We start from the raw sequence: 22,017 nt of genomic DNA on the forward strand, positions 1-22,017 counted from the left end.
GAGATGCAGATAAAGCTGCGAAGAGATGACGTGCCTTTCGGATGGCTGAAATGAGACACAGCAACAGCACGAAGTGATGGCAAAGGTGCCGAGAAGCTAGACCACCGTGCATTGCCAGTGGGTATGGAAACCATGTGGCATTGTGGAGAACAGGCTGGCAGTTTCTTCAAAAACTAAACCTGCAGCTACAGGATGACCTAGCAGCTGCACCTTTGGCCAGAGAAGTGAACACGTACATTCGCAGGAAAACCTGTACATGAATATTTAAGTAGATTTATTCCAAATAGCCAAAAACTGGAAACAACCCGGATGCCCTTCGGTGGTTAGGCTGTGGTCCGTCCATGCCATGGAGACCACTGGACAACGAAGAGGACTGGTGTGTGCGGCAGTCTCAGCGAGAATTATGCTGAATGAAACTGCCAGTCCCCAAAGGTTACGTCGTGTGTGGTTCCATTTACATAGCATTCTTTCAATGACAAAATTATGGAATGGCGAACAGATTACTGGTTGCCACGGCTTTAAAGTGGGTTTTACGGCATTTAGAAGAGAACCAGAAGTGCATGAGGGCTCCTTGTGATGATGGAAATGTTTCATATCTTGACTGTGTGGCTATCAGTGTACTGGATGTGACGTACTGTGGTTTTGCAAGATGATACCATTGTTGGTATCTGGGTAAAGGCAGTGTGGGGTCTCTACGTGTTGTTTTGGGGTTTTTTTTAACTGCATGTGTATCTGCAGTTATCTCAAAAAAATGTTTAAGTGTTTTATTTAAAAATCACTCCCAGCATTGACCAGTTGAGATGGTGTGTTCTACGCATTTGCACATTTCATTTTTCACTGAAGGCATGATTATTTCCCAACATATAATAAGGTTTGAATCTAAGACAAAGAACTGTGGCAATTTTTAAAAAACATATTTACAACCTAAACTTCATATTTCAAAACAAGTTTAGGTTACTGCCTAAATTTCCAAAAAATTTTTTTTTAATTTTTAATTTCCATTTCTGGTCTGCAGTGTGAACTCCTGTTCCTGCAGCCCTCTGCCCCTCCTCTTTAGCTTGCAGAGAGTGGACCGGGAGCTCGAGCAGGACTGCCCCGTGTGTTGATCTCTGTGGGTCAGTTCTGCCAGCCATCCTTGGGACATTTCTAATAGGATGAAGGGCACTTCTTGGACATGTTCTGCATACTTGCAAACGTTCAGGGTCTCAGTCGGGGTCTGTTGAAACACTTCATCTAGGGTTACACCCTCCAGAAGGCAGCTGAGCAGCATGTGTGCCTGCTCCAAGGCCTTTCTCGGCCCCGGTTTATTTCTGTTAGGTAATCTTGGGTTGCCTTCACTGCATCTGGATCACAACTTGGGACGCTGCAGTTAATGATATGTATTGGCTGCCTTGAGCCACTCTCATGAATTGAGGCAGTTTCCCGCTGTCATGAGAAGTTTTATGTAATAGAATAAATGAAAGAGCAGCCTCCTTTGTGAATTCCAGCTTTCAAGATTTAAGTCATAGAAAATTTAAAATAAATGGTGTTTGCTCTTCAGTAAATTTAAAATAAATTGGGGTTTGCTCCTCAGCAAATGTGAAGACTAAAGTAAGTCTAGACAACAGTGGACAGTATAGACAAGGGTGTCATTTGGAACTCATTTTTCAAAAATAAAACTGGTATTACCATTTCAGCTCTCAATAATGGAGTGATTCTATCTTACGTTAAGTAAAAAGCCTGCCGAAGATTTTCCCTAAGCCATTTCATAATTCCAAACCAGGGCCCTTCTGGTCTGGGTTTGCTGTTGCAAAATATAACTTTGGTTGAAGAACAAATGCTCAGGAGTGTATAATTTTTCTGTCACTGAGCCCTTTGCTCTTCCTTTCTAAACACATTTCTTGTTTTTGTTTCTGAATTTCAGCCATAACACAAAAACAACGTCTTGGTTAGACCCTCGGTGCCTGAACAAGCAGCAGAAGCCTCTGGAGGAGTGTGAAGATGATGGTAAGGGGCTTGGAGGTCTCGACTTAAGTGGTTCGTTGTTTGTGCAGATTTTAGGGAGTTGTAGCAAAGTCAACCAGTTTCACCAAGGAGTTCTTAAAAGGGAATCCAGTGTCGAGTAAGTGCACTCAGGTTTCCAATAGGAGAAGGGAAATCAGTAGAATTGTTTAAAAGAATGATTTGTTTACATGTAAAGGCAGATCCGTAGTTACATCTCCATTGGAAACAGAACTTGACACAGTCAGGAACTATTCAAATGAAGACATAGCCTCTGCCTTCAGGAACTGGGAAAAAACTCTAGAAAGTCTCTAAGAATAGAGACTTGCCTACTGAACCCTAGTCCTATATTATGAAATTCTTAGGAGGGAAAGTCAGTAGCTTTTCTTAAACTGTCCATGTTTCATGACTGTTATTTCCCCAGCATTGGGGTCGGGAAAGCAGAGCTTGACTTGTTTGGGAATCTCTGTGTGGCTCAGAGTGTATCCTAAATACCTGAAAGTCTCTTTTTCCAAGGAAGAGGCCGAGGTGTTACCCGAGCCCCCTCTCCTTGTTATCCCAAAACAGGATCAACTGGCTGTAAAAGTAACTGTTTTAAAAAGTTCACATCAAGGCTGTGGGATTTCTAATTGCTCTTCCAAAATGAAAAAAAATTATGACAGAAGAAACGCGTTCCCTTCCACTACCCTGAAGTCTTTCCCAGGTTCTACCAAAATTTCTTTTTGACACGGACGAATTAAAAGGGAAAAGGTTTGCTTCGCTACTCACTATTCATTCTGGCAGTGGAGCCAGTGCAGTGATTGAATTAGTGTAATTATTTTACTGTCAGGTAGTGAACCTGTATGAATTTACCTACGAGGCAGAATTGGGGGGTCAGCGCGATGCCGTGGGAACGCCGCGCGGCCGCTCCCCTTGTTCATGGCTGCGGGTTGCGGGAAGTGACCGTGGGAGCGCTCGGTTTCCGCGCTGCCTTCGAGTGGGAACGCAAACCCTTTGGCCAGGGGGCCTGGCCGCGGTGCTCGTGTCATTTGGTGGCCGAGGCCACTCCTGAAGAAGGAAGGGACCAGTTGTGGTCACTGCATTTTACACGTTTCAGGGATGAGGGACGGTCCTGATTGTTCAGATGCTCAGTTCAATATGTAATGCACAGGCGACGAATTCTCCAAACTCAGCATAATACACATTCAACCGTAAAACTTCACGGCACCAAATTTAAACTTTATCTGAGGCCGATGATTCTGAAGGCACTTTAGGTACTCCTGTTACCGCAGGGCCTTTCGTGTCAGTATCCGTTGTCATTACGCTGGGAATGTAGGAAAACGCCTGTGAACATAACTTCATAGGTTGTAGAAAACTCCAGCAGTTTTTACTGAGAAAAAGTGTTAATGCAGTGAAAGTATTGAGTACAATTATGGAACGGTTTTGTTACCAAATCTAGAGCGTTTTCATTCTTAGGTTGCTTCTCATTGGCGTTAATGCCATTGCCTTTGGAACAAGTATGTGTTCATACCAAACGCACTTAGTTTAGCAACTTTCTCTTCAACACTAGAATTCCCATGTTCTTTTTCCAGTGGAAATTGTATGTATGTCTACGTGCCTGTGTACACAAACAGTGTAACTATATAACCCGATTATACCACCGTGACAAGGATAGGTTCCCTCACCTGCGTTGTCTCTTGCCAGTTAACACAAAGCGGCCTTGCGTTGTTGGTTCTATCATAACACAAAGAAGAGCAACATTGCTGGTCACAGTATTGCTTCTGCATTTCTTTCCATGCTCTGTAGATACGCTGCTGCTGGTTAAATGTGCAGTTCCCTCTGCTCAGAATACCCTCAAATTCCACATCTATTCATTGGGTGCCTCCTATATGTCAGTTGGGTTCTAGGAACTTCGGATGGATCAACGAACACAGTAAACAAAAAGCCCTGCTCTCGAGAACTTAAATTCTAGTCATTTTTCACTCATTCTCTTTGGTAAATGTTGCATATCCCTCAGGTTATAGCTCAGAGACCGTTCCCATGACTTGCCCCAGATGTGATTAGGTCACTTATGATGTGTCTCACTCTAGAGGGCTTGTCATACTTTTCATTTCATTTTTATTTACATGAGCTTTGGGCTTATCTCCTCCAGATGGAGGGGATAATTGTGCCTTTTTGGTACCTCTGTCACCTAGCATAGTGACTGGCACAGAGTCGGTCTCATTGGATAATTATGGAAGAAATAAATGAAAGCCCCCAAAGACATTATTAAGTAACACCCAAATGAGCGTTCTCGTGAAAGGTTTCATGTAAATCACCTTCCCTCTTTGAGAAACAGTACCAGCGTCAGAACATACTATGAGCAATTGTATAGCCTTTAAATAAAAAGTGTGTAAGGTGTTCAGGGCCATGTTGGTTATACGTCAGCAATCGATTCATTCATTTTGTCAACCTGAGAGATGCTTAGGCCCTGTCATGTACCAAAACTACACTGGCACTGAGCCCATCGCAGGAGCAAAAACAGGCTCGGTCCCTGGTTTCGTGGAGCTTACTGTGGAGGGGATGGCCACCCGCTCAGTAGCTAAGTGCATAAGGGACTTTATGTGTGAAATCTGTTGTATGCTGTCCTGTGTTCTCTCCGCAGATAATAAAATGTTTTACTGACAGCAAGGGCGGGGTCAGGAATGGAAAGGATCTTCACTTTGTTTTGCTCACTGAAATTATTGAGAACATTTTCATTCTAATATTTCTGAGCAGTTTGGGAAAACTTACAGAAAGTAAACTGCCTCCTTCAGGGCAGGCTTTGCTTCCCTAATGTACATCATCATGACATACTTCATCTTTCTAACCCCTTTTAAAGATACTGAAGGGTACCTCACTCTACAGTCTGCATTCTCAATTTGACCTCGCCTCCCATTTTTCAGGCAGCAGCATCACTTAAGTTAAGTAATGCTTTAATTGTGAGTGTAACTGCCTCACTGATTCAAGGATTATTGAAGGATTAAAAGGACTAATATCGAAAGGTCTGACAGCTTTGCTTGCTCGAAATAGGTCTGTAATAAGTGACTTTTCGCCTAAGAACATTGAAACCGCAAAGGTATTTTCATCCTTTACAACCAATCAAACCCTATTTTGCAATGCAAGGAAATGAGCCATATAATTATGTTGCCAATATCAGCTCTTACCGCTCTGTGATTTACACTGAGGTCTCCGGTTTATTGGCCACAATGCAGGTAAGGACAAAAGCGAGTAATGTGTCGGCTGCTGTTTTTCTGAGGGGAGTTTCCTTCTTGGTGCTGGTGTCTGACTCTTCTCTCTTTCTGCCTCCTTCCTGCTGCTCTTTGGAGAAGAAGGGGTCCACACCGAGGAGCTGGACAGCGAACTAGGTAAACCCTCCGGCTGCCGCTGCTGCATGACTTGCCCTGAGCGCTCTTGTCGCCGGTGAATTGCTTAAGCTCTCGCTTTCTTTAGTTTGCATTCTCCAATTATGATTTCCATCCCAGTTTACCCACGAGAGGCCACCTCGCAGCCTGTGCGCCTGACTCACGCATCATGCAGAGTTGTAACAAATGACCCCACACAGAAGAAACCCGAGTGAATTGGCTACAGCGAGTGAGCATGGGTGCCAGGGATGCTTGTAGTCGGAGGACTGAGGACAGCGCAGGGGAGAGGTGCTTGCCATGTCCCCTGGGCTGTCTCTCATAACCTTTCTCGGCGTCATTTTTTATTTGTTTGGTGTGGATAATACAAAACAAGCAAATCAAAGCAAACAAAATCCTATAGACTAATTCAAGGATCATTACAAGAGCATCACTAATACAGTGATGTCAGTGATTATTAGCTGAATAGTTAGTATTGTGTTTTTAAGTCATTGGCCACTCAGTTGTCCCTGTATTGAATGGCATGAAAACCAGTGCTGGGCTTACGTGGACCATTTCCTTAGAGTGTGTAAATCAAGTCTTGACCACCCCAGCTATGGTAGTTGGACTGTATTGAATGATGTTCCCTGCTAAGTTAACTCTCTGATGTTTACCTTTAAACAATGTTCATATCAACGTGCAGTCCATCTGCTCCCTCCACAGAAGGATAGACGGGAAAGCTCCAGTTTGGGCTAAATTGCACGAGAAAGCCTTGGCTGGTTGAAAATTGACCATAATATCTTTTTAAAATAGAAAATTGTTTAACATCAACATGAAAGGGACTGTACTGAAATCATTGGATCAGCCTAGCCCTTGAAAGATTGCCTTCTGAAAGTAATAAATATTTAATGCAGAATATTATTTTTATTTGATTTTGTTTGTTATATAGATGAAGATAATCATGGTCGACTGAAGTTATGATAAACTTGAAGTTAGCTCTGTTTTTCTTGATGTTTGGAACATATCCTGTTGTAATGGATGGATATGCCAGTGATGGTCGATAACCATTTATAGATCTATTTTTAAACATGATTAATAAGTTGTCCTGTGGTTGTTGTGGTAGGAATGACTTGAGATCCAACCTGTGTGATAGAATAATTTGAAACTAATTTTATTTTTTTAAATGTATCAGTCCAGTTATATTAGATAAAGTAATTGAAAAAAGACAGAACTAGGTTTTCCGGACGTAAAATGAGTGCCTTATTCCAACCACTCTTGCTGCCCAACCAACTTGGTGAGTGACCACTGTCTGTGTGTAGCTGGTAGAGATAATACAGCCGAGCACAGAGCACACATCCGTTTGCTTCTATGCAAGTTTGCATGTTGACATTTTTAGGGAAAAGAAATCTGTTTTCTTTTTCCCATGTAACTGTGATATTGTGGGAACTTTCCCATGCTTTCACAGACTCTAACAAAGACGTATCAGTGGCTGCCTAGTGTCCCTTCTCACCATCATGACCACAGTGCTGGGCAGTGGTTTGGAAGTGGAGGAACTGTCTCTGGGGTCAGATCAGGCTGCCTGGCCTCAAATCCCCCACATACTGGCTGGATGACCTTGAGCAAGTCATTCACCTTCTCTTAGCTTCCCTTTCCTTATCTGTAAAGGCCCCTTATGGTACTCTTTGCCTTTAATATGGGACAGGAGAGAAGCATGTATACTATAGAAATGGCCCAAACACGTTCTTGTAGGTGGAATAGAAATAGGGCTCTTGGTTTTTGCCTGAACCTGTCTACTATAAAGAGTGGTGTACACACACATGCACACGCACTCACAGTTTTCTTTTGCATTCACTCCAGATTCTCTTGACAAGCCATTGCCCATTTTTTTAATAGGAGGGTCCTAATCTTAAACAATAGCATTTGTCAGGTTTTCGGTGAACAATGCAACTCCAGATGCGGCAAGGACACCCTCTCTGAAATCTCCCTCTGAGAGGCGGGGCTTGTTGGCATGGGTGTTGGACACAGATCATTTGATTATAGAGTTGTCATTTCTGAGCTCTGTTGTTTGATCCGGGTCAGTAGCTCCATTATGCACTTTTGGTTTGCAGAATTTATCACATCCTCTGTGATAACATCTCCCCAGAATTGAAAAGCATTTGCAAACCTTCTTTTGGAATCATAGGCGTATCCATGCACTGAAACCAACTGGGAGAGGTAGAGAGGAGGAGATGAGGCCTCCTCCCAACCAAAACTAAGCCACAGTTTTGAAATTTATCTCTGATTATGAATCTGACTTAAAAGCTGTGTGCTGACAAATCCCTTTGAAAAGAACTTAGAGCATCTGACTGCTCCGTATTTGCCTCCGTGGTCACGGTTAGTACGTGAGATTTTCAGAGGCGGGAGTAGGCGGCAAGCAGGCCGTACGGATCTGTCCTGTTCCTCCTGTGCCAGCGGGGTGCTGTGCGAAATGTTTTCCCAACATTGTCATTTAATCTGCAGTTGGCCTTTGAGATACATCCAGGAGAAAGACCTGCTTGCAAGATGTGAAGTCACTAGCCCAACTCCAGCTTTAAGATGCGGTGGAGCTCAGGTTCACCCCAGGTCTGGGCAGCCCGAGTGGGTCCTGGCTCCTGGACTCTCGGTGACAGGCCGTGCAGTCAGGTCTTATGCCCGACAATCGTTAAGCAAGGGGGCAATGTGGCTCTTCAGGCCTCTTCAGAGCGTTTAGTAAAATTAATGTAATGCCACTTTTTTCTGAGCTTCAATATTTTATGCTAGTTTCAGTTTTTTAAAACCAAATTGGCAAATTTGAGGACAAACATCGATGACCCATTTCTGTTTTAAGTAGTAGGGGACTAATTCCTATTATTAAATTAATCACCACTTTGGAAGTGAGAAATCAAAACCTATCTTTACTATTTTAAATGAGTTTTACTTGAAAAACTAGAAAATTTTCAGTTTGCTAATATGTCCTAGAAGATGTGTTTAAATTTGCAAATGTCCAGAAGTCCTCATTGACCAACGTCAGTCTCTTAGTTGACTGGGTGACGGGACAAAGTCAGAAGTGGCCCTCATTCCTTGTACCCTCTCGGCCCTTCACCAGCACACTTACCACGCGGTGTTTGAATTGTCCGCTCAGATGGTGCGCTTGTAACGATCTTTGTGTCCTGGTGCCAAGCACACTCTCAGGCAGACAGTAGGCACTCAATAAATGTTTGAGAAAATAATGATGGAATGAGTTAAATTCTTAATGTCTTCCATATTTTATCTAAAGACAATAGGGCCAAATATTTAAGGTTGCAGATTTTGAGAAGAGATTTGGCTCGTTAAATATGTTGTGGTCCTCTCCCACTGGCCCATCTTGCCCCATACCAGAACAAATATGTGACTGTGCCCCAATTTGCATTTTTTTAATCTTTGATTTCCCACCTCTTTGGAAATATTTTCCTGGTTCATTTTCATTTAAATGCTAATTTCCAGCTTTGTAAGGGAAACCATTTCCCCAGCATGTGATTTGCATTAGTCCACAAGACTCTGAGTATAAAAATGCCAAGTTTTATCAACATCTGCAAATTGGACCTGTCTTACATTTTAGTAGCTTACATCTCCTGAAATGCAAAGACTTCTTTAAAACCTAAGTGCCTAGAAAAAAAAAAAAATTTTTGAAGAAAAGGGAGAAACCTTGTCTGTTTGTTTGCAAACATATAACATGGAGCAAAAGCCATGAAATGAATGTGTCTTGATGTGCAGCCAGACCCGAGGAAGATGTAAACTTGAAGCAGTTGGCCTGTGTGTGTGGTGCACAGGCAGGACCCCACTTCAGTGTGGAGCCCCTGGGGGCAGATGTAAGCCCTGATGAAACACTCTGTATTTGAAAATAGTGATCATATTATTCCTTGAATTAAAAAAAAAAAATTAGTATTTCAAAATAAGTGATATTTCAAGTGTTTGTAATATTTCATTTAAGTTGGTCTTAATGGCTACTTTGGAATAATGACTCCCTTTGGAGGCCTGTATCTCACGAGCTTGTCTTAACTGTGCATCTATGTATGTATCGGGGGGCGGGGGCCTTTCAAATTAAGTTGAGCAGTTGTTCTCTGCCTGGAAGAATTGTTTAATGACACAAAACACAGCCTAGCCCCCTCTTTTGCAAAGTTGGCTTACCTGGTGCAGTGGCTTTTTCACAGTGGATTCTTGTAACACAACTCATAGTCACCTAAGTCTGGCCTTCCACGGGGAACCTTACACAGTCCAGCCCTGTGGAGCACAGTTGGATGTTCAGAAAGGCAGTCAGGGAGGGGCAAAGTCACTTTACAGTTGCTCGTGACACTCTTTTGGCTTAATAAAGCTATTGTAATCGTAACCTGCATGTCTTTTTCCATGTGAACAACTTGTAAACCGACTTTGCCCACCCCCGTCGACCCCCCAATGCATTTACCACCGCATTTAAAGGAAGCGGAGTGGAGTGAGCTCGGAGCCGGGCCTGGGTTTCTGCGCGTAGCCAGGCCCTGGGGAAGGCGGGCCCGTGCGGGAGGCTGCGGGGCACAGTGCGCGCAGTGCAGATACCCAGCTCGGCGGGCGTTTGCCAGTGGCTTTTAATAGGAACAAGAAGAAAATAAGATGCAGGTTGTATTTTATTCCAGGAAGAGGAAAGCAGCACTGTTGATTGGACATGAAAGGAAACAGATTTTTGTCCAATTTCGCTTTCGTATTAAGGTAGTCTAGAAATAAAATGAGAAAGCGATAAATATTTAAGATAGGAACTAGGCATTCAAGGCAAGTTTTAACTATATTTTTATTAAAGCCTAATTTAATAGTTGATTAGAATGAAGGCACCTGGTACTGCGTCTTACTAAATTTCACATGCTTCGCAAAATATCAGTAATTCATTGCTCTTTAAATAGAAAAATACACATAAAATAAAAGTAATTCTTGATTTTCTTTTAGGATACACGCTTTTAATTGGATTTAAGGCACTTCTATGAGTTTCTCTTTTTGCCTAACTTGTTGAAAATCCAGAGGCTGTTCAAGAATATGCTCTTCTTGCTCTAAATATTCTTTTGTTTTTCAGAACTGCCTGCCGGTTGGGAGAAGATTGAAGACCCCGTCTATGGTATCTACTATGTAGAGTAAGTGTCCGCTCATCCCCACTTTAGCTTGTTCCCCCTGCCATCATGTATATTTATCCTGAACAGAGTGTGCCATCACTATGCGGTATAAAGTAATGATTATGACATAATTTTATAAAGAAAATATATGTCTATTTTAATAAATGAGGAAATATTCAGCAAATCTGAAGACAGCAAATTATATTATTAAATTCATGAGGGCCAAAGCTGTGTCTTTTGTGTACCACTACTCTCCCAAGGCCTATAGTCCTGGTGTAGCACAGGTACTTAGTAACTATTATTTGAGTGAATAAATGAATCTCAGAAAAGCAAAAATTCACTAGACCAAGGGAGTAAGGGCTGTCTTCAGGAGGAGGACCTGTTTGCCTATGTTTTGCCCTGCCCAAGTCTGAACTTCTCAGTAATTATTTATTCAGACTTTCTAAAAGGGTCAGATAAGTCTTAATAATATGTGAAATGTTGGCAAGATTAGGAAGGAAATTGAGCCCGGCCGGGCGTGGCTCATCAGTTGAGCATCGACCTAGGATCCAGAAGATGGAGGTTCGACTCCCGGGCAGGGCACATGCCCACCCAGGTTGCGGGCTCGATCCCCAGTTGGGGGTGTGCAGGAGGCAGCCAATGAATGACTCTCTCTCATCAGTGATGTTTCTATCTCTCTCTCCCTCTACCTTCCTCTCTCTGAAATCAATAAAGATACATTTAAAAAATAAAGTAAATAAAATAAAAAGAAGGAAATTGAGAAGTAGCCTAACCTGCAAGATCCTGTGTGCCTCTTTGCCTCTCTCCTGCCTGAGGACCATACACGTGGCTCCTGTTTTTCATTTTTAAGAATCTTGAGCCCTCATCATGACCTTTTTTTGTAAAATATATTTATCGATTTTTTTAGAGAGGAAGGGAGAGAGACAGAGAGATAGAAACATCCATGAGAGAGAAACATCAGTCGCTGCCTCCTGCACGCCCCCTACTGGGGATGGAGCCCGCAACCCAGGCATGTGCCCTGCCGGGGAATCGAACCGGTGACCTCTTGGTTCAGGGGCCAATGCTCAACCACTGCGCCACACGGCTGGGCTCTCATGGCTTCTTTACTGTCCACCGTATTCTAGCAGTGGACCTACACTTCATCTTCCCATCAAGCCCATCAATTAGTAGGATGACACCAAAGGAAGTAAAAGAAAGCCAACAGATTAAACATTGAATAAATATGCTTTATATCATTTCTCTGAGAAATAACTAGTAAAAGACCCTTTGAAAGAAACAAATGCCATGTGAATGTTCTGTCATCATAATCCTACCTGCCAGGATGAAGATACCTGGGAAGCTCTCTGTCCCTCCTGCTGCCGACAAGGAAGTCATTTATATCAAACCCTGGTAATAAGAATATATGATGCAAAAATGCCAGGTCATAAAATGCTCAGCATCTTATTGTGAAAGATTACGAGTTTAATATAGCAGGTGTCCTTGGGCATCGCTCACATTGCCACCTCTTTCCTAACAAGGATGGGTGATTTGGGGCATCAGAAGGGTAGGCTCAGTCATTTCTCTGACCTTCATTAAACAAAATTCCTTCGTGTACCCAGCAGATCATCTTTCTCGCACATGTACAGTGGAGCTCTTGCCTATTTGGAGCTCATTTTGATTTCTCCCTCAACAGGCTTGTGTATTAAGAGAAAAGGAACAGTAACCACAGCTTCGATCAAGAGACTTTGTTTGAGCAGCGAGTTCTCTTACTATACACTTTCTCTCCCTGTGTCTTTTCAAATCCAATGCCTGTTAATGTTAGACTCTGTCTTAGCATGAAATTTCGTACAAGAATTAGGAAATAAATAAGCAGTCCTACCATAGAAACTAAGGGTGATTAGTCTATCCACCCTATTTGACAAGCCTGCCTTTGAAAAACAAATCCTGGCTTTAAAAAGAATTTTGATTCATCGATATGTTCCCAAACTTCTAGTGAAGTGTGATTTTGATGAAGAAAGAAAAAATATAAATATATTTATACTTCTGTATATTTATATAACGTTTATGTGTACATATGCAGATACTAAATAAGGCCATGGCAAAAAAAATCTATGTATTCATATGTATGTATGTATGTATGTGTACGTACGTGTGTGCGTGCTAGCTATGTTATGTTAGGCGAGTTATTATAGTTTAATCCATAAACTATAAATGAAAATAAGACCTAACTCCTGGCATTTATTGAAGATTTTAAAATAAAATGCATGTAAGCCTCGCAGCACAATGCTTGCGTGGTACATGTAAGCATTCAGTGTTGGAAACATTTTCTTTCCTCTTCCTAAGTGCACATTTGACACAAGATGGCCAACTGCTTTGCTCAGTTCTAATCGCGGGACTTGGCCCGCTTGGCATTTTGCTTGTGGTATGAAATATTCCCTAACTGGTCACTATCTGCCTCCCGCTCCAGCCACATCAACAGGAAGACACAATACGAGAACCCAGTTCTAGAAGCGAAACGGAAGAAGCAGATTGAGCAGCAGCCGCAGCCGCAGTCCCAGCAGCCGTCAGAAGGTTGGTCTCTTGATCTGTGGGCCGGGAGCGCAGGCGAAGCTGGGTGCTGACACCCCCGTGTGGCCAGAACTGCTCTGGTGATCACGTCCTGCCGTCCTGAGGGCTTGATGTCCTGGGAGCAGTGCAGAGCTGCTGGAGTTCCCTGCAGGCCCTGGAACCCAGGCAGCTCCAGGAGGAGGCCCATTCAAAGGCACCAGATCTCTACTTCAACTTAGAAAGGAGCTGCCTTTAGACTGGAGCTGGCGATTTTAGAGCTTTTTTAAAATTACAAGTTAATTCATGCTTGTTGGAAAAATATGAACAAGGCAGGAATGTAGGATATTAAATTCTCCCCTGCTCGCTCCCAGCCCATTCTCAGCAATAAACACTGCACAGAATTTTCTAGGGCTGTACAAATATGCATATTTTAACAGAAGTAAGATTATAACACATACATGTATAAATTTAAGTTTTGTGATCTGTTTTTCTCACTTAAATATATTTCTTGCACATATTTCAAAGCTGGTTAATACCGATTTATCTTGTAATTATTAAAGGCTGCATTATATTCTATTTTATGAATGTCTCCACTTCATTTAGCCGTCTGCTTATTCATAGATGCTTAGGCTTTTCCCAGTTTTCATTGCACTCGTGAAATAATAGGCTTAATACACCCTCAACATAACATGTGAATATCAAATAGGTAAATGTCAAATATAACACTTCTCTTGTTATAACACTGTATATAGTAAACATAGACCATAGAGTGGAAGCTGGCAAACTTGTTCTGAAAATAGGCGTATCGGAAATTCTGTGGGCTCTGTGTTCATAACAGCCTCTACCACAACTGCACTCACTGGCTAGAGCTGTGTGAAGGCCGCTGTAGACGGTGTGTGGCAAGTGGGCGTGCCCATGTTCCATCCAGTACAGCGTTATATAGGGACTGAAATCTAAGCTTCACAGGATTTTCATATGTCATGAAATACTCTATTTGTTTTCAACCATTTAAAAGTGTAAAAGCCATTTTTGGCTCACAAGTTGTATAAAAACAGGCATTGGGCCCAATTTGGCCTTTTGGCCCCAATTTGCCAACCACTGCCATAGACTGTATTTTAGAGAGGGAGAGGGAGTTCCCCTACTGAAAAGTTCTCCTTTCTGCCTGAATTTCTTTTCTCTTTAAAAACAATGTATTTTAACTTTTTCCCTGAGCTGGTAAAACTTGGCAGTGCTAGTGGACTTTGGGGGTGGAGTGTGCACTGGACTGTGTGAGCTGAGCTGGGAAGGAACTAGGGTGAATGTCAAGGGTCACTCACTGAGCTATTTCTGGGCCTCCACTGGGAAAAGGACTCCAGTTAGGACTCAGGAGTAGCGGTAACGGGGCCCGTTTGCAGCTCAGAGATGATAGGAGACAGCCCCCCCGCCAGCTGCTGAAGTTGCCCTTCACTGCCTGGGACAGCGGGCTTAGCAGCCCCGCCTGTCTCCGTGGCATTGGAAATGTGTCTCCCCACTGGGCTGGCTTTAGTTGACTCTGCATCTTTCCTGATGTTTTTTACTTGGTCTCACTTTGGACTCTCCAGCCAGAGAGAGCTGGAGATTTATTGGTTACATCACAGTATTTCTATCACCAAAGGTCTTGGGAAAGAGGGAGACAGAGAGAGGTACCTTGATACTATTAACAGACAGTGAGATCAAATACCTTTTTTTTTTAAGTTTCGGCCCCTGATTTTATTGGGGCAGTTTTGTATTTAAGAAGGTGGTGAATCCTAAGCGAGCTCTTTATTCCCTTTCTTGCAGAATGGACAGAAGACCGGCCCTCGCTCGTGCCTCCTGTTGTTCCCAGCCACCCCCCAAGCAATCCGGAGCCGCCCAGAGACGCTCCCCTTCAGGGTAAAGGGTTTTTATAATTACATCGTTGTTTTCGCTCAAAAACCTGGTTTTTTAAAGGTACTTTAAGAAGTGGAATCTTGTGCCTGGCCAGGCGTGGTTCAGCGGTTGAGCGTTGACCTAGGAGCCAGGAGATCGAGGTTCGATTCCCGGTCAGGGCCCAGGCCCGGGTTGCGGGCTCCATCCCCAGTGGGGGGCGGGCGGGAGGCAGCCGATCAATGACACTTTCGTCTTTGATGTTTCTGTCTCTCTCTCTCTTCCTTTCTCTGAAATCAATGAAGATATATTTTTAAAAAAAGAAGTGGAATATTGTAACTCCCTACTCATTCTTTTGATAGTAAAAACCATAATGATTGAAATTCTAAATGTGTCAATAATCAGAATTTTCAAAAAAGATTAGAAACTTTTCTGTATGAATTCCTTCAGCTACTTGTAATGCGCTAAAAGTAATGACTACTCGTTACTGAGGATCAATTAAACCAGGATTCCTCAACCTCAGCACAGTTGACATTTGGGGCAAGATAATTCTGGGCTGTGGGGAGTGTCCTGTGCATTGTAGGATGTTAGCAGCTTTCCTGGCCTCACCCACTAGATGCCAGTGGCACCCTACCCCCACCCCCCCACTCCCCCACCCCTTTTGTGGGGGAAAACCATCACAGGGCTGTGAACCACTGATTTAGAGACCACAAATATTTAACAATCATATTAGGTAACTTGAAAACTAAGCATCCAGTATTTTAAGATTCTAGTCAACATACTTGGTTTCAACTAAAATTTTTCTGTAACTGTAAAATGGTTTGACATCATTGTTTTAAATTCTCATCTCTGATTCTTGCTGCGATTTTGGTATTTATGCACGTTTTACAACGTTTCATTTGGTCTCACTTATTTGCATTCACAGAAAGTTTGAGCCTCCTAGAGAGGTTCATTTTTGAAAATTGAAAGCTCCAGAATCTTGCTATTTTCAGGCCTCATTACTCTTAAATGACAGAAAAGGTTTTCGGGTTTGTTTGTTTAGTTTTTTTCTTTTAAATAAGAAAAATAGAACAGGCATCATATTTGATAGAGTTGGAGGATGTTTGTGGTAAAGAACATTTTTAAAAGATATAAACAGATAAGTAGGATAATTATTTTCTATAATTTTGATTCCTCCATTATAATTTTCATAACAAAGAAATTGTTTCCCTGCTCGCTGATATTGTCATGAGATTAGTACTAATATCAATTTATGTAAAATAATTTCTACTGCCCCAGATGTACGTTTTAGAATGATAATGACTTTAATAAAGATAGCAAGTAGGTAATAACGTTAATTGATATCAGCACTGTTGTGCCTCCTTCATAGTATTTATTATTTATTTAATATTATTTTTAAATATATCTTTATTGATTTCTGAGAGAGGAAGGGAGAGGGAGAGAGAGAAACGTCAATGATGAGAGAGTCACTGATCGGCTGCCTCCTGCTTGCCCCCCACTGGGGATCGAGCCCGCATCCCGGGCATGTGCCCTGACCAGGAATCGAACAGTTACCTCCTGGATCATAGGTCGACGCTCAACCGCTGAGCCACCCCAGCCGGGCTCCTTCATATTTTTAAATATAAGACTCCTTCAGCAGCCTCGTGTTGTGGTGTTTCCCCCTCTCCTGGTAAGTCAGCTACCCTGACATTCCCTGAACCTCTTTTCAGTTCCTTAAACCAGCGAAATTTGGACCATGTCAGAGCCTTTGCATATGCTGTTCCCTCTGCAGCTGTCTTTTCCTGCCAGTGTTTGCTTTGTCAACGTCTACTCATCTCAGGTTATTGCTAAATTCCCCTGTTACACCCACTCTTTCCATCTTACTCTTCTCACCTGCAGAATTTAACACTTTATAATTAGTGTTTTTGTTCAGCTATTTAACAATTGTTTCCTCTTTGGACTACTCACTGTAGGGTCCTCCACACAGGCAGCCCTCCTCTGATATCTGGTGTCTGCTGAAATTTACTGTGAGTGAAAGAATATACATATGTAAACATGCGTGCACGCATGCACACATCCATGCACAACAAGCATCTGGCTTCCTTAAGGAATTGTCCTGAAATTAAGTAAATTAAAGCTCTAAAGGTTCAGGCGCTGAGGGCCAAGCACTTCGTGCCCGGCTGCGGAGGGCCCAGGGCATTGACCCGTGCGAGGGGCCTCATCTTAGGCCCCTCCTCCTCTCTTCTGGGCCTCTTTCCATTTCCTTTTCTCCCGTGACTCTTGGGCCCCGCATTGCTTTGGGATTTGGGAGCGCGCACTGCACTCTCCCTGGGGACCGCTCCTGCCTCTCACCACCCTCTGCTGGCCCGTCACAGGCGAATCGGGCAGCAGTGGGCTAGGGCCCTTACATGGTAGTGCGAGAGCGGTACCAGCCTGACAGGGCAGCAGGCACCTAAGGGTGTTCAGAAGCACATTTGGAGCCAAACCCAGAAGGTCCTGGTGCAGTGGGTCTAGGGCAGGCCCTAAAAATGAGTCCATTCCAGAAGCTACCCAGGTCATTCTCTTCCACCACCTGGTGCTTTGGCAGACGACCTTGCACTGGGAGTCCCGCTGTGCCTTCCCTTCCTTTAGCCATGGTGACAGGGCTGGCACCTGTCAAGCTTCCAACCAACCGGGGAACTGCTCTAGAGAGGAGGAGGTTGGTGAGCACACCTGTGATCGGGGCAATTTAAAAGAGCCTTTTTAAGAGTCAGGAACTTTTGAATATGCAGTTAGAAAGTGCATGTGTGTCCAGAGACCTTTTCAAAAAGGCCTTTTAGATACAGCGAACCAAAAATAACCTTCCTTCCCGGGTGCCAGGCTCTCCTCTAGTGCAGGGGTTACAGAGACATTTCTTCTGTTGTTTTTATTATTTTGTTTTGTTAATCTTCACCTGAGGATATTTTTTCCCATTGATTTTTTCTTTTTTTTTCTTTTTCGCGAGATTGAAGGGGGTTGGAGACAGAGAGAGAGAAACATCGATGTGAGAGAGACACGTGGATTGGTTGCCTCCTACACGCGCCCCCACTGGGGCCAGGGATTAAGCCTGCCACCGAGGTCTGTGCCCTTGGCTGGAATCAAATCTGCGACACTTCAGTCCACAGGCTGTCACTTTAACCACTGAGCCAAACCGGTGAGGGCTCAAATAACATTTTTGATAGAAAAGAAATAGGGCACATGGGGAAGATATAGCAAGGACCAGAGACAGGAAGTGTAATTAGGAGAGTTGAAAAAGTCTGAGCATTGAATTATTTCCACTATTTGGGATGACCAGAGAAATTTCAGTAAGTTTCTAAATTACAGTGAAATGCCCAACTAACAAAACACAAAACTTTGGGATTCTGTACAAGATGTTATCTATGAATGTTATCAAGAAAATTCAGTAAAACCTTAGGTAGCGTGTTTGGAAGTTATTTAGCTATATATCTGTCTACTAATTTATTTTAAATAAGGCAACTGAATTTGGAGCTATATGACTCTTTTTAGTAACTGTTTCACTTAGTGTAGGTTTTTGAATTTTGTTTTTTTTTTAATATTCCAAGCTACTTCTAAATTTTTTTATTTTTTTTATGCTGGCGATCGAACCTGGGGCCTCATACATGCAAACCATGCGCTTTACCACTGAGTTATATCTCCCACCCCTAAACTTTTTTAAACAGTAAATTTTAGCAGTGGACATGTCCAGACTATTTAACAAATTGTTAAAAATGCAAATTAACAGGAAGAATCAGTTGAATTTAGAATTCAAATCAAAGTAAAATTATAACTCTCTTCATTTTAATAGCGGTGATGGTACATATTTATCAAATTATTCTTTGCGACCATAGTGTGTTTTTTAGTATTATCTCTGTATTTTCGGAATGAGATTTGTTTGATTAATACCTGAAGATTTTGATGAATTGGTTTTACAAGTGGCAGCGAAGCCCGAGGCAGCACATTGGAAGCTGTAATGCAAAATATAAACTATAACAAAACAGTAGACAGAAAGCTAAGTCCCACCCCACCTCCTCTGAGGGACCTTGTGGCAGCTCAATCACTGTCCAAGCTCAGGGACCTAAACCCCGGGTGTGTGTCAGATGACAGACACCTCTTTCATCCTTCCCTTGGGTTTCCTTTTGGATCTTCATGCTGACCTGCTGCATGTACCATGTCCCCCTCCTTTAACAGGGGGGCCTAGGCTCACCCTGACTACTGAAAGCAAGAGAGGACTTTCTTAAGACCCCTGTGTCCCCAAATGCCCCAGCACAGGAGCTTGGAGAATTATCTATACGTTGTACCATTTCTTATTTTATTCACCTTTTCGCTCATTGTGACATTCCTTATACCTTCTTGTTTTAATCTAGGCAAACCCTTTTTCACGCGAAACCCTTCTGAACTGAAAGGCAAGTTCATTCACACAAAGCTGCGGAAGAGCAGTCGCGGCTTTGGCTTCACGGTCGTTGGAGGGGATGAACCTGACGAGTTTCTGCAGATCAAGAGCTTGGTCCTAGATGGTCCCGCTGCATTGGACGGCAAGATGGAAACAGGTAGAGACCACGGCCAGTCTACCCAGCCCCCAAGCAAGACCAAACAGCAGCATGATTTCATGAGCTTATAAATCTCCTTTTAAAACTTCACCAGTGAGCAAGGTTCTTCCACTACATAAATGCATTCCCTGGTAGAGATGAAAACCTTTGAGGCCATTTTAACTTTGGGGAGCTCTTGGGGTGCTACTGAGCCGAGTACAGCAGTAATTTACTATAATTGCAGATTTGTTTGAATAAATGAATTCTGAACTTGGTGAGAATTTATTTTAGAAAAAGTTTCAGTGTTCTTTCAATGATCATGTATTCTCACTAGCAGGAAAGACACCAGATGCTAAAAGAATTGCCTTACTAGCCATTAAAATAAATAGTAGAAGTAGTCTCTTTGTGTCCTATGGTGCCACCCCTGAATCCAGTTTCAGTTCAGCTTCCTATTGGTAGGCGTTTATATTATAATATCAAAGTACATTTTCTGTGTGTTTTTTTTAACCCCAAACCCTTACCTTTGCAGGAGATGTAATTGTCAGTGTGAACGACACCTGTGTTTTGGGACACACACATGCACAAGTTGTGAAGATCTTCCAGTCCATCCCCATTGGTGCCAGCGTGGACCTTGAACTCTGCCGAGGTTATCCATTGCCTTTTGACCCAGATGACCCCAATACGAGTTTAGTGACCTCGGTGGCCATTTTGGATAAAGAACCAATTATTGTGAATGGGCAAGAGACCTATGATTCGCCAGCTAGTCACAGCAGTAAAACAGGCAAAGTCAATGGCATGAAGGACGCCAGGCCAAGCAGCCCAGCCGACGTGGCTTCAAACGGTTCCCATGGTTACCCCAATGACACTGTCTCTCTGGCTTCTTCCATAGCCACTCAGCCCGAACTCATAACTGTTCATATAGTCAAAGGACCAGTGGGCTTCGGTTTCACTATCGCAGACAGTCCGGGAGGGGGCGGCCAGAGAGTGAAACAGATTGTGGACAGCCCCAGGTGCCGAGGCCTGAAAGAGGGGGACCTGATCGTGGAAGTAAACAAGAGGAGTGTGCAGGCCCTGACGCACAACCAGGTCGTGGACATGCTGATCGAGTGTCCGAAGGGGAGTGAGGTCACGTTGCTGGTGCAGCGGGGAGGTACGTCGGTTTATTTGGGTTTTTATTTTTTTTAAACTCGTAATCCATTGTTTAACTTGCTGGTCTTAAGGTGGCTGTTTGGGGCTTTTTAAATGTCTGCTTTTTAAGATTATTTTTATTTAAATATTTGGAATTGCATTCAGAATGCTTTCTGATTTCTTCAAATGCCAGCATCTTTAAAATAAAAGTTGTGTTTATACATCATGTTACACATACGCAGCTAGAGTGATACCCTTAAGTGTAAATCAGATTGTGCCTTTTAATGACCATTAAGGTTTTAAAATCTTTATCCTTTCATTCTCCTGAACCTGCCCTACACAACGTGCATTCAAAATGTGGCTCCTTCTGAGCTCACCCGGTACTCCTCTCCCCTACTCTCTATTCTTTAGCCACCTGGCGTCTTTTCTGAAGTGCCTTTAGAGCTCCAACCCATTTCTGTCTCAGGGCCTTTGCACTTCTGGTCACTCTGCTTGGAATGCTTTATTCCCAGCTCTTCCCTTGGCTGGCTCAGTCGCATTCAAGTTTCCCCCTGAGAGAGCTTTACTGGTCACTTATCTAAAGTAGCCCCCCAGCACCTCCGTGTAATCTCTACTGCAGTACCCCATTTCTTCATAGGCTTTATCATGATTATCACCAGTCCTTCATTTGTATATTTATTTTTTTGCTGCTCTTTTTTACTAGAATGTAAGATCCATAAAGCCAGGGCCCATGTCTGCATGTCGACAGCTGTATCCCCAGCATTGAACACAATACCTGACTCCTGCTAGGTGCTCATGAATAAATAGGTAATGAATGAGTGAATGAATGAATGAATGAATGAATATGTGATTGTTTATACCTGTCAGGAACAAAAGCTCCACCAGTTGTATTAAAAACACACCTCAGCATACCCGCAATTTAATGAGGTGATTAAGGATTCCAGAGAAGCGGGAGGCAATAGACTTCCTTCTTTCCCCTGCCTTCATGCCCCCCCTTCCCCCACCAGAACTCCCAGGACCTCACACTGAGAAATATTTCCCATGATGTTGAAATGCCTTGTTTCTGAAAGTATATTTGTGACTAGTCTTGATTGATCGCATCACACAATGTGTCTGAGACTGGTTGTGTCCTCGATCCATGCACGGCATATTTTGACTCCCTGAGAAGAGGTGTGGAACCGAACTTATTTCTCTTGGTTCCGTTGCAATGGTGGTGCTCGTTCATGTCGCAGCACCCTGCTCTCATGCTCTCGTGACGCTGTGCCTTCTGTGATCAGAACGATTGGTGGTGTTGGAAGGAGACCCAGAATTCAGAGCAGCTGTCTGTGTGAATCGAAATGCTCAGTCTTTCTCGAACAGTTACAAAAGGCATTGTGCAGGTTTTATTCTTTAAAAAGTTATTTCCACTGATACAACTTTGAGTCTCTTGTATGTAGATCACTTGACTGGATGGATGATTGTTTTTTAAACAGTGGCTAGGATGTAGCGGGAAGTGACTTGAGTGTAAGGGTGATGATGACGATACCTGACACTTAGACACCAGCTGGCAGT

General features: G+C 43.0%; 1 protein-coding gene across 16 annotated transcripts in view; it reads left to right on the forward strand.

The window, feature by feature from the left end:
- MAGI1 (membrane associated guanylate kinase, WW and PDZ domain containing 1) overlaps positions 1-22,017 on the forward strand; it is a 511,189-nt gene that overhangs the window by 426,668 nt on the left and 62,504 nt on the right. For 8 of the 16 annotated variants that reach the window (XM_081159072.1, XM_081159081.1, XM_081159083.1 and 5 more), the window contains 7 exons: positions 1,904-1,986; positions 5,307-5,345; positions 10,390-10,447; positions 12,873-12,976; positions 14,750-14,842; positions 19,177-19,359; positions 19,868-20,488. In XM_081159072.1, the coding sequence (XP_081015198.1) occupies positions 1,904-1,986; positions 5,307-5,345; positions 10,390-10,447; positions 12,873-12,976; positions 14,750-14,842; positions 19,177-19,359; positions 19,868-20,488 (1,181 nt within the window). The remainder of the gene's footprint in view (positions 1-1,903; positions 1,987-5,306; positions 5,346-10,389; positions 10,448-12,872; positions 12,977-14,749; positions 14,843-19,176; positions 19,360-19,867; positions 20,489-22,017) is intronic. The other 8 variants (XM_081159080.1, XM_081159082.1, XM_081159084.1 and 5 more) reach the window with 2 other exon arrangements.

The sequence above is a fragment of the Miniopterus schreibersii genome, assembly GCF_964146895.1.
Source record: "Miniopterus schreibersii genome assembly, chromosome: 15".
Lineage (NCBI taxonomy): Eukaryota > Metazoa > Chordata > Mammalia > Chiroptera > Miniopteridae > Miniopterus > Miniopterus schreibersii.